Source organism: Hylobates moloch, unplaced genomic scaffold, assembly GCF_009828535.3.
Source record: "Hylobates moloch isolate HMO894 unplaced genomic scaffold, HMol_V3 SCAFFOLD_9, whole genome shotgun sequence".
Lineage (NCBI taxonomy): Eukaryota > Metazoa > Chordata > Mammalia > Primates > Hylobatidae > Hylobates > Hylobates moloch.
The window spans coordinates 104086756-104100154 of record NW_026652284.1 but is presented as its reverse complement, the minus strand read 5'-3'; the positions used below and the strand labels follow the sequence as shown (position 1 = coordinate 104100154).

At 35.8% G+C, this 13399-nt stretch overlaps 1 protein-coding gene across 1 annotated transcript in view; it reads right to left on the bottom strand.

Moving 5' to 3' along the window:
- Positions 1-392: 392 nt before the first annotated feature.
- The window catches only part of FAM91A1 (family with sequence similarity 91 member A1), a 46731-nt gene continuing 33724 nt past the window's right edge, over positions 393-13399 (bottom strand). The window contains exons 19-24 of the mRNA XM_032760380.2: positions 10483-10555; positions 9592-9741; positions 7459-7563; positions 6816-6939; positions 5484-5553; positions 393-3320 (exon numbers count right to left, since the gene is read on the bottom strand). Coding sequence (XP_032616271.1) covers positions 3135-3320; positions 5484-5553; positions 6816-6939; positions 7459-7563; positions 9592-9741; positions 10483-10555 — 708 coding nt within the window. The 3' untranslated portion in view covers positions 393-3134. The remainder of the gene's footprint in view (positions 3321-5483; positions 5554-6815; positions 6940-7458; positions 7564-9591; positions 9742-10482; positions 10556-13399) is intronic.

The following is a 13399-nucleotide window of genomic DNA, read 5'->3' as shown; positions in this document are numbered from 1 at the left end:
TATTGGAGGAGACTAATGAGACACTGAAGACTAAATACATGCAATGTGGTATCCTGGACTTGATCTTGACAACGAAAAGACATTAGTGGGAAAACTGGTAAAAGCCTAATCAAGTATGCAGTTTAGAAAATACTAGTACCAGTGTTAACTTCTGAGTTTTCACAGACCTGCCACGGTTTACAGAAGGTGTCCACATTAGGCGAAGCTCAGTGAAGGGTACAGGGAACATCTGACTATCTTTGCCACTTTCTGTAAATCTGAAATTACTACAAAATAATTAACTTTTTGTGGGTTTTTTTTTTTAAGTACAGGAAAGCCACAGCACCAAACCATGGTTGTATTTAAAATTAAGACAGGAACTTTCAGAAAATTAAACACATTTTCATAGTAACTTGATCAATACCACAGTTTATTTGTAAACATGTTATATGTGTCAATAATCAAATTGACCACACTTTATAGATGTCATTGTGTAATATTAACATCCTAACAGAAAACGATCCACTGTACTCAGTTACAGTTTGGTATTTTAAAATCCTTAAATACAAATTGTATTTGAAACACCGAACACAAAAAAGAAACATGAATGGCAGAGAAAACTGAAAACATCAAGTAAAAGAAACCAATATTCCCCTCTCCCCCCAAAAAATATAAAATCATCTGATTGCATAATTTAAAAAAGAAACAAAGGAAATCAGATGATCATATTTTTTAATGATATAAAGTTGCATTTCTTCAAATCCATTTTAGAGGTGAAATTGTACCAATATTAAATTCTATGTCTTTTTTGATATTGGTTCTTTTTTCCCTCTTGGTTTCTAAAGAATGTTTGCCAGGGTTTAAATTACATTAAAGAAGCGGGGAAAGAAAGGAAGGAACGTGGTAAAAAGCCAAATGAAATTAACTATTTGCAAAATAATTGGATATAAATTTTTCATGAATCTTCTTTGGCAAATAACAAAGTCTACACTTTAAATTTACCTTTTTGTTGAAATGGATCAATACTTGTAAGATTTGAGAGATTACATGAGTTAATGTATAAGTAAAACGAAGCCAAATTCACAAAGCAAGGCGCAAACATCAGCTTTTCAGATTTTGCTAAAAGCTCTAAAAATGCACTCTCCCTCCTTAAGAGTATCAGAGGTCTTCAGCTCGGAATCCGATGATTACTCTTGCCTCATTCAACACAAGAAACCAGAGGGGACCCCATGGTTTTTCAGTACTTTCCCTAAAATTCATGATCACGATTAGGTTCTATTTCTTCCTCCTTTATCTCTCAAAGGAAATATAGCAGCAAATCACTCCCATATTTTAAGCTTTAAATTCACCAACAACTGGGTTCACTGCCAACAACTACAAAAGTTCAATTCTTTATTAGTGTACATGTCATTACAGTTGGTTTAGATGGTTAATATAGGAATAAATAAAATAACTACAGTTCAAACAAAGGAAATTAAAATAAGACTAAGAGCCCTGATCAAAAAAAAAAAAAATACCTACAACTTTCAGCTGAAAAACTGTAAAAGTTACATACATACATACCTAATGGTACTAGGAATGTACAATATCATTATTGGAAAAATAAGTGAGTGACTCAGAGTCATAAGAAATTATTTAATATTAGTATTTTTTCTTTTATAGACAAACATAACATACACATGGTTTCTACCTTCTATAAGACAAAGTAGAAAACTAACCATTACTGAATTTACCTCAAACACAGCACTGACTGTGCCACAGATAACATGGTCCAAAATATTCAACTCTATAGATAGGCCATGGTATTCAATGCATGGTTAAGTTTTAGGAAAGGCATATATTTCCTGAAGTATGTATGTTAAATACACAAATATCTATAAATAACAAAAAGTTGTCAGCAAAAACGTTTAGGTTATTAACATTCCCAAACTTCCTAACATTTTAAGTGTTTTAGATATATGTTGTCTGACCAGTTCGTTTGGTTACAGTTTTAAACTAGCAAACCATTACCCTATAAGAGGAGCTAAACTAAACTATAACACTGCACAAACTTCCCAAGGAAGGTAACTTGAAAAGTCTAAAAAGTGATTCCAATTATTCTAATTAACATTTGAGATGCTAAAAGAATCAATGACTCAAGAAACACTTTGAAATAATTCCATTTTTCATCATTTTCTAAAAAAGTATTCACATAAATTTAAGATCCAGATTGCTTAAGAGTATGTCTTCAAAGTAGGTTTATCACTAAAGCATTCTGATCCAAAGACACAGTCTTAATGCTTCTAATATGTAATTCTAACCTAAAATCACAATCCTTGGTTTGAAAACATCAAAGCTAAGAACAAAAAAATAAATCAGGGTGAAAATGTGCAGCAGCTATAGCTACAAGAGTGGAAAATAAATTCTATTTTTTCCATAAAGACTCTATGAAAATATAAAGCCCAAAGTCAGTGACAACAGAAGTCCACATATAAATGGTGTTTAAAAATAGAAAGTTTTCTAAAGCTTCTCATGAGATGTCAATGAATAGTCATAATCTTGAGTTAAGACCTTATAAATCAAGGTTAAGTTATACATAACTATGCTGATTTACATACCTTCTACAATGTCCAACTGACATATATAGTTTACAGACACCCATAGGAATTCATAATGCCCTATCATATCATCTATCAATACTGGATGTTTATTGTTTTATAGTTTTACTACTTTAAGTACCAAGAAGCCTTTTCAGAGGAAGAGTTCCATCTCTTCCCTTGATCCCCGAAAGTATAGGTAACAAAATATAAAATTAAACAAGATTTATGTTTGATAAACTAACATATAAAATTACCATTGCAATTTTCATAGTGACTGCTTATAAACATAACAGTCATCATAAAGCCTATAAAGTATATACTTAGTTTTATAAAAGAAATGCAGATTGTCTCAAGGTAAAAAATACAGTGCTGGCTGCTAAAAAGCACTTTGTTGCAATAAGATGTGCAATAATGAGCAAAACTTCAGAAAACATGAATATGTTCCCCAAACTTTTAATATTAGTTAAGCAAGAATTGCACTGCAGCAGCAGGATGCTTTTTAGTGGCTGACACTATAAAGCTAACGTTAAGAAAGAAAAAAGGCAGAAAGTGTGAGCAACAAATGGTGTAACCAAATTATTGCAAATGGAGATTAGCAATAAGAAGTGAGGAAGGTGACCGTCCACTCCATTCTGATAAGACACCATCTTTAAATATTAAGTTTTTTGCAGGAAGTGGAACCCCCATGTCAGCATACGATGACTGTGAAAGCAAACTTGAAAAACTGGGCTCTGTGTGAATATCCAATGTTGAAGCACCTTCCTAAAAGATCAAGAAACAAGAGAAATTATGATATTCAATACTTTACCAAAACCACTTAATATAACTAATGAGAAAGAGAGACCTTGATTACCTGAGAAGTGTTTATGGATTGCAAAGCAGTACAGGAGATGCAAAGATCTACACTGTGAGCCCAAAGCAATCAATGACAGGTATTAATATGTGCAAAAGTGATTAAATGTTAAACTGTAGTAAGTCCTTTTAAATAGAAATAAGAGGCTATGGGACTGTGGGAAAAGCAAAAGTTCATTTTTAGAAGACCTAACCTAACCCCAAAGTATTACCTAACAGAAGAAAAATCTCTAAAAAAAAAAAAAAAAAAAACTTACAAAGGCCAGGTGCAGTGGCTTGTGCGCCTGTAATCCCAGCACTTTGGGAGGCTGAGGCGGGTGGATCACTTGAGATCAGGAGTTCAAGACCAGCCTGGCCAACATGGTGAAACATCTTCCTACTAAAAATACAAAAAAATTAGCTGGGCGTGGTGGCACATGCCTGTGATACCAGTTACTCAAGAGGCTAAGGCAGGAGAATGGCTTGAAGCCAGGAGGCAAAGGTTGCAGTGAGCCGAGATCGTGCCACTGCACTCCAGCCTGGGCGACATAGCCAGACTCCACCTCAGGGAAAAAACAAAACAAACAAACAAAACAACCTTACAAAACACTAAGCACCAGAATAATCCATCTATTCCACGCTTCTCAGATTCATATATTCCGCACGAACCTCTCCCCAGGACTCCAGGCTCAAACATCCACCTATCCGACACTTTGTTTCAGATGCTTCCCCACGCACTCTATACTCAGCATGCCCATCATTGAACTCTCAAATTTTCTCTCACCTCTTCCTCCCCAGTCTTCCCTATTTTACACATTCAGCTAATCAAGAAACATAAGAATCATTTATGATCCCCCCTTCCCTCCATAGCCCTAATCTCTTCCTCACATTTAATTCATCAAGTTTTATCAACCTGTCTCCAAAATATATCCCAAATTAGTTTAATTTATTAATTCACTATGGCCAAGGCCTTCACTGCCACAACAGACAGCCCAGTATTGACAGAATTTTGAAATTTTTCCATTTATTGCATCCTTATAAATTTTCCATTTTTGCCTACTTTTATAAAATAGTCCATCAGAAATAATACCTCTCCCCTGTTTAAAAGTCTTTAATCATTTCTCTTTGCACTCAGCGTAAAATAATAGTTCTCTAACATATGCCAGAAGGCCCTGCACACCGTGCCCCGGCCCTCTTCTTCAACCTCACCTCTTGCTTCTACCCCTCCTTCATGAGGTTTCTCCCACACTGGCCTTCATTTGTTTCTTTGTTCACTGGACATTTCCCAGACACAGGATGTACAGACCTAAGCTCTGCCGGAATATTCTTTTCCAACTTTTTGGCTTCAGCTTACATATTATCCTGCACCAATTGAAATCAGGTCTACATGCAGATTTCATCATAGTTGGCTCCTTCAAAGTACTTATTAAAATCTTTTAGAACTTATATATCTTAATATTTATCTGATTATTGTCTCCCACAACATCCTCTAAGTTCTATTAGTATCTTACACATCACTGTTTCCACAGCACTCAGCAAAGAATCTGGCATACGTCAGGGTCAAGCATTTACCAACTGAATGAATGAAGTAAAACTCCAAAATATTGATTTCATAACACTGAATTAGATATTCTGAACAGAAATATTCTATTTTAAAAGTTTACCTATAAATCAAGTCTAGAATATTCTTTCTTTCCTCGGGGATGGGGGGAAGACAAAAAGTCCAGAACACTGGCCTTCACTGCCACAACAGACAGCCCATCCTGGCAGTGGAGAATCGCTTTAGTTATTGGGAAGTGCACTATAACCAAAAACTGACAATTAGCATGGTACACAGCCCATAAAAGACACTTAACACATTTCTGTTGAATAAAGCACTGGCACAGAACAGAGATCAAGCTTTGGTCTCCGAAGACCTGGCCAGTGAAATGTGCAAGTCAATTAACTTCTTGAATCTCAATATCTTCATTTGTACAATAAAATTAATGTTTATTTCATATCTTGCTGCTGTGGTGACTCAAAAACAAACATAAAAGTGTTGTGCATACTTAAAGCTCTGTACAAGTACCCTTTGGACTTTTTGGTTTTTGTTACCTGGAATGAGTGAACGAAGTTAAGGACTTGCAGAGAGAGTTTTCTACTGGAATGTAAGAGGTTTTGAAGGCTGGAAAAAAAAGGCAAGAAACAGTTTAAAACAAACATAAAGGCAAGAATGAGTTTCTCATAAGAGTTTAATTTTAGCAATTTAAATGCATCTATATATCCTGGCCAATCACAAAACATCTTAAAAAACAATTTCAATGTTTTTCATCAATGAAATTTTTGCTTGTTTTAATAACAGGGAGTAGTCATGCATTAAAAGTCCATTTTGAAATAAAATATATCGTGTAACTAAAATCAAAGTTATTGTTTTTAAAAAGTTCAACTATTAGTAAACATAAATGTTAAATGAAAGAAAACTTTTCAAATGAAGATTTAGGCACTCTGAGGAATGACAACTATGACACAACCTTTAAACAACCAAAGTAATTGCAAAAGACAACCTGATAACAGATTAAACACACACCAACCTACCTAAATATTTTTCAAATATGTAAGTCAGTAAAAATTATAGTGGTAATCTTTAAAGTTCTATAATTTCCATTTTTTACTCATGTGTATTATTTTGTTTTTAGAGAACAGATGTTGAAATGGCCAACTGAGTACTCTTCATTTTCTGATAAAAGCTACATTACACCATTTAAATGAATTATTGTCCAGCTTCATTTTCTGAAATAAGAAGATCTTGACTTGTGGATTTCACCTCTCCAAGCCACCTATTGTGACAATCAGATTCAATTATATTCTTTCCTGCTAACCCAGTTTGTCTCAGAACCTTTACAACATTGCCTCTTAGCAGCTGCTCACAATGGATCAGAGCTGGTATATAAGATAAAACCTACATGCCATCTTTAAGGAGTAATACATATTCATTTTAGAAAATGTAGAAAGTGAAGAAAATTTTGCAAAGTCACCATAATTCCACCACAAAAACCAATCACTATTAACAGAATATAACATGAGTGTGTGTATGTTAGGAGTGAGAGAAATGCAGAGAAATTTTCTGTAGACATAGATTTTTTAAAACCTAGGTTCATACTCCATATCAGCATGCCCATTTCACCACACCCTCACCTCATCTAGATTACTAAATAAATATAATCAAAACACGTGCCCAAAATGTTTGCCTGTGACTAATTTCTGATCTAGTGAAATTTAATTTTGAAAAATACAGCAAAACCCTTAAACTAGCGATCTCTATTCAATCAACAAATATATACAGAACAATCACTGTGCTCATGTGTGGAATAAAAGTAAGATATAGTAACTATTCGCTGACAGCTTAAAAATTGATACAAAAATATGACAGTGAATATAAACCCTCACCTCTCTTTTCTGCAAAGGCCATGTGTAGCAATTTTCCTACAAACTTTCCGGTTTAATTCGGAACTGAACAGTGGAATTCCAAAGCACAGCTCGAGAGGAACCCAATCTGCTTCTGTTGTGGCACCTAAGAAAGGATACATAAACTTATTTTTTTATCATATATATCTACTTATATATATATTATATATAACTGACAAGGGTTTCTTGAGGTTCATAGATTCCTCCTGCCCCACTGATATCCACCAGTGGGCTTGGCAGGGGAGGAAGAAATTGAAGGGGGCCAGTTAATCTCTAAACAGGATAGGCATTTTTGGGGTATAAACATGTGTCTGAGAAGGTACATAGCTTTCATCCAATGTTCAAAGTAGTCATTTGCCCAAAAAAGACTATTGCAAGACATCTGTAAGATGAGAGAATGAATCAAAACATTTACCACAGGAATAAGGTTATTAATAAGTTATTTTCAAGTCATAATTTTATACTTGAATTATTTTTCTAAGTATGTAAAAAGGCTTCCTAGAAAAGTCTTATTTAAAAGTCTTATGAATAATAAGAATAGACAAATGGCATGCAAATGCCTTAACATAAAAATTAAACCTCAGAAATTAGTCTAATAAAATTGGAAAAAGTTTTAGCACCATACCAGAGGTTTGCTTCGTTGCTGAATCTATAGTTGCTTCTTCAATGACCATTTCAAATGACTCTGTACTCCCATTTACATCTGAGCCAGAAGCCAAATCAGGTTCTCCTTGTAATTAAAGGGCATACACAATATTAGGATTCTAGCAGTTAGGAGAAGCTGCCAATAAATCAGTCCTAACATGGAAAAGACTTCAGACAATAGTAATGATGATAGAAAGAAAATGCATAATCCTTGGCTTAAAGAAGTGGTTTTAAACAGGGGAGCAATTTTGATCCCCAAGGGACATGAATGAAGACAGGGATGCTATTCATATCTATGAATGCTAAACATCTGACCATACACAGGACAATCCTCCACAAAAAAGAATGATCCAGCTCATAGTGCTAAGTGCACATAGTGCTAAGGTTGAGAAACCCTGACCTAAAGAAACCAAAATTCAAAAAGGAGGACCCAAGTTACTGAAGCCATTTGCGCCCCTGTGGAAATATATAGTCTGATTATGTTATTACTCTTCAAAGTTCTTTTCTGACTCATTATCTTTCAGCACAGAAGATCCTCCAAGATCCCTTAGACCTTATCTACTTCTCTACTCTCATCTTCTACTACCGTCCAACAAATCCTTTCTTTTGGCCGCAATGAACTACTGTTTTCTAATTCCCTCTGCCTGAAAGGCTGCCACCCTCCAAAAACACATTATCTTTTGTCTACCTAACTCTTCAATTTTCAAAACTCAAACTTCACCTTCTCTAAGAGGCCTTCTCTGTGCTGTATTAGCGCTTTATGCAGACCCCATCATAGTCAATAACACCACACTGTATACTGACTCACTCGTCTCCTCTCTGGGGTTTTCATCCTTGGAACAACATTGTCTTTTTTGTTTCTTTTTTTTTTTTTGTAGAGACAGGGTCTTGCTCTATTGCCCGGACTGGTCTCGAACTGCTAGCCTCAAGCAATACTCCTGCTTTAGCCTCCCAGAGGACTGGAATTACAGGTGTGAGCCTGTACCTGGCCATGTCTGGCCTGGTCTTATTAAATTGCTCCAGCACCTAAGCAGGTATTCCATAAATGTTTGTGGAATGAATGACATAAAAAAGGACAGCTGTAGTAGACATGCTTTGAAATGACTGCTTAAGTCATAGCCCTCTTCTCTAGAAAATGCTCCTGCAGTCAACTATTTGGCCAAAGACAAATGAGATAGGAGTAAATACCTATCTCAACGGGAGCCAATCCAATCTACTGGATGGCAAGTAATCAATCATATTTTCTCAGAATTTCAAACTAAGAGGCTCATGGAATACTGTCAATCAATGGGAGATAATGAAAGATCTCCCAGAGTCAATGGATAAGAACTGGCACCATGGCAACCCAAACCACATATATGCCAATATTATGCCAGGGCAGAAACAACTAGTAAGCATGAGAAGGTGATTTGAAAATGGATTTTCAAATTAAAAAAAAAAAGTAAGTGATATCTAAGGAAAATTAGCTATTGTCAATATGTAGGACAGATTGGAGATAGAAAGGAGAGGCCAGAAAGGCTAAGCAGGGAATGGTTGCAACAGCACATGTCTAAGGTTTAAAGTCCAAGACCCAGACAAGAAGAGCAGTCACAGAGAATTCAAAATTAAGAGAAAGGGGAAGAAATGGACATGAGAGACTTATCTAAAGTCTAATTCACAGTACTTGGAAACTAACTGAACATAGTGGAAAAAGGAAAGAATGAGACAAAGATAAGATTTTAGACCTAGATAATTAAGACAATGGTACCTTTTGACAGAAAAAGTTGAAAGGAAAAAACTATTAAGTCAATTTTGGAAACATTTGTATAAAGAGACTTGAGTTTTGAAACCATCACCCTATAAAGCTAACCTAATAAAGCCTAATAAACACAGATATGACAGTAGAGCACCCAAAAGTCCCAAACCATTCTGTACCCCAATCCTATTTTCTTCATTTGAACAACTGACATTTGTCCAAATGATGTTCCAAAATATTTCCTCGTGCTTCAGTGAAAGAATATTGACTATTCAATAATTTCGCATCCCCACAAAGGTCTGCTGCTTTTCATATATTAACACTGTGTCAAACTCAAAACCAATTATCTTAATCCAAAGAATCCAACTATTGGCTAACCTCTCTCGTCAGAAGCATCACTGAGTTTTCTATTTGCAAGTTGGCTGGAAGCATTCAACATGGTGACATATCCACAGAGATGCTGTAAGTCCACTCTGTTCCTTAGTATCTGCAATGCTTTATGAACACCCATATTGACACGAGTGAACTCTACAAACAGAATGGACATCACATTAATGAACAGTTTCTAATAACACAACACCAACAGCTTAAACATACTTTATTAAACAACTCTTAGAACTACTTTTATACTTTAATACATCACAATTGATTCCAATAAAGAAATATATAAAGTTGTTCTTCTTACTGAAACTAAAGCTAACAATGTACTTGACATCACATGCCTAAATTATTTATATCTTAACTCAAGTTCTCATAAATATGTGAACTTATAAAAGAGAAAAATGCTCTATATTCAAATATAAAGAAACCTCTTTTTTATAATTCACACAATAATCCCCCAAGGCAAAGGATCTACTAGGCAGTTTTTGAGATTTTATAAATTTTAAGATCCTGTTGTCACTATCTGCATCTCCAGGTAAACAATTATTTTTTTCCTTAGACTTTATGAAGTATTAGACAGTTGTGTGAATGATAAAAAAGGAGAAACAGAGAAGAGTCTTCCATCTAGGCAGATACCTACTTACTCTCTTTATTCCAAGACAGACTAGTAGTCTTTCAAAAATCCTAAAGGGGTCTTATTCTAACAGTTCTTTGTGGATGGCAAAGCACATGACAAAAAACTACTTTTGCCAATACTCTTTAGTAGCAAAGAACCTAGAACTAAAAAATTTTAAGAATTCATTTCCTGCCATGTTTTCCACCAAACTGTTGACATGAGTAATAATTAAAAAAAAAAAAAAAAGTCAATAGATACAATTCAAAAGGTACCTCCTTGTAGTTCCGTTTCATCAAATGGAAATGGGACATGGACAGTTTCTCCTATCCCATGCAGACCATGCCCCTAAACATAAACAAAAGTTAAAAGGTATACAAGAAACCTTCATTTCCAATCACTGATATTCAAAAGTAAATACGATTGTGTCATATAATGGTATATTCCATATTACTACCTCATCAAAATTCTTTCAACAATTTTCTATTTTTCTACAGCAAGCAGTGACAATCTTATGTGTATAATAATCCATAAGGCAATGTTTCTCAAATTGAATGTATAGGCCAATGCAAAAAAAGGAGGCTAATTTAACAGGTAAATCAGGTGTTAGCCAAGTGAAGAGTGAATGAGGCCAAGTTTATTCACACAAAGGTTAGCTAGAGTTCTGAGAGGGAAAAGTGGCGGAAGAATCCCCATAATCACATAGCATACCCCAGGCTAAGAATGCAAAACTCAAAAACCTGCCCTGAAATAAAACATATTCAGAATTACTTGCTAAAATATTATAATTACATATAATTGGAAACAACCAAAATGTCCACCAACAGGGGACTGGTTAACTAAATTAGGAGACATATCTTCAATGGAGGTGCATAAATGAAAGAAAGCTATGACCTGCAATGGAAAGATCTCCAATTGCTAAATGGAAGAGGTAAGGGGCACATCTGTGTGCAGGTACTTGCGTATGCATAAAGACACTCTGGAAGGATACAGGAGAAATGAACAGATGAAATTATCTGATTTGGAGGAGAGATGGGGAGTGGAAACTTGGTAGACAGGGTTAGCAGGGGAATGATACTTTTCTCTCTATACCTCTTTTTTTTTTTTTTTAAGACAGAGTCTTGCTCTGTTACCCAGACTGGAGTGCAATGACACAATTTTGGCTCACTGCAACCTCCACCTCCCAGGTTCAAGCAATTCTCCTGCCTCAGCCTCCTGAGGAGCTGAGATTACAGGCGCCCGCCACCACATCCGGCTAACTATTTTTTTGTATTTTTAGTAGAGACTGGGTTTCTCCATGTTGGCCAGGCTGATCTTGAACTCCTGACCTCAGGTGATCCACCTGCCTCAGCCTCCCAAAGTACTGGGATTACAGGTGTGAGCCACCGTGCCCGGGCTCTCCACCTTTTAATAACGTTTTATTTTTGAATCATGTGAATGTACTATTAGTTCAAAAATTAAACTTAAAAAATCTGAGTCTACCCACTTCACTCTCATGTTACAAATGATAATTGAGTTTCATCTCTCACATTCAATTAATATTGTTCATTTGAGTTTTGTTTTAAAGCTTTGCTTATATTTAATTCCAAAATTTGATTTGAATTTGTAGTTGTGTAATAACAGGTGTTATTTAACTTTATGTCTACATGTATTTAGAACTGTTATAATAGAAATTTAATACTGAGGATCTCCAAATTTTTCCCTTTAAGAGAGACCCATACATTATTCAAATTCAAGAAACCCAGATATATCCAAAGGAAAGCATACTCTTTTCGTTGTTTCATATAACTATTTAAATATATTTCTGAGAGCTCTCTTTTATTCCCTAAACCAGATGGCTGCAATAAATTATGGTTTTAACCAAAAATGTTAACTTGTAACACGTTTAAATTCCAATAAGATAAATTTATTTCCATCAAATTTAATTAAAAAGGCATTTTTCTTTAGCAAAAGCAAAACTCCTTAACAAACACTTTAAAAACAGTACTGTTGGCCTGGTGCGGTGGCTCAGACCTGTAACCAGCACTTTTGGAGGTCAAGGCGGGTGGATCACTTGAGCCCAGGAGTTCGAGACCAGCCTGGGCAACATGGTGAAACTCTGTCTCTATAAAAAATTAGCCAGGCATGGTGGCGTGAGCTTGTAGTCCCAGCTACTTCGGACGCTAAGGCAGGAGGATCTCTTAGCCCCGGGGGAAGTCGACGCTGCAGTGAGCTGTGATCATGCCACATACTTCAGCCTGGGTGACAGAGTGAGACCGTGTCTCAAAAAAATAAATAAAAACAGGTACTGTCTGCTGATTTGTTTTTCTATCCATATTTTGCACTAGCCCCCACCCCCCCCCCAAAAAAAACCTTACTTAGCTTGACCTATAGAGTACCACCTACAGAAAAGACCTTGGCAACCACCTCTCTCATTTTATTTTATTCAAAAAAGATTTGTTACTATAAATTAAGACAGGGTTTCACTATGTTATCCAAGTTGGTCTCCAACTTCTGGGCTCAAGCAATTCACCTCAGCCTTCCAAAGTGCTGGAATTACAGGCATGAGCCACTGCACCCAGCCACCCTTCATTTTAAAGGTAAGGAAAACTGAAGCTCATGGAATCACCCATTGTTCCTTCACTCTACTTCTACTGCCACTACCAACACAATGACGTTTTCTGAGATCTTCCTATGTGCTAAACACAGTGCTCAAGTCATTCTTTTCAAAAACCTTAAAAAGATGGGAACTTTATCTCCAGTTTATAGGTAAAGACACTAAAGTTCAAAAAGGTATTTAACTTGTCTAAGATTACTAGTAAATGATGGAACCAAGATCTGAGTTTAGGCAGTCTGACTTAAGTCCATGTCTAGCCCATTCAATGATGCTATCTCCCACGACCACCACATACTACATATTTTCCCTGGCTAATTTCATCCTCTCATGGTTTCAACTACCATCTACCAGCTGATGCTGACACTTAATCACTCTTGTCTAACCTCTCATCTGAATTTCAAAATATTTCCAATTACCACAGACACCATATAAACACAACACATCATCTGCCCCATAAATGTGCTCTTCCTCCCGTGTTCCCTAGAGTGGTGGTATCACCACCTCCTGTGATATCACTTCCTCCTGTGTTCCCTAGAGTAGTGGTATCACCACCTCCTGTGATGTCACTTCCTTCTGTGTTCCCTAGAGTAGTGGTA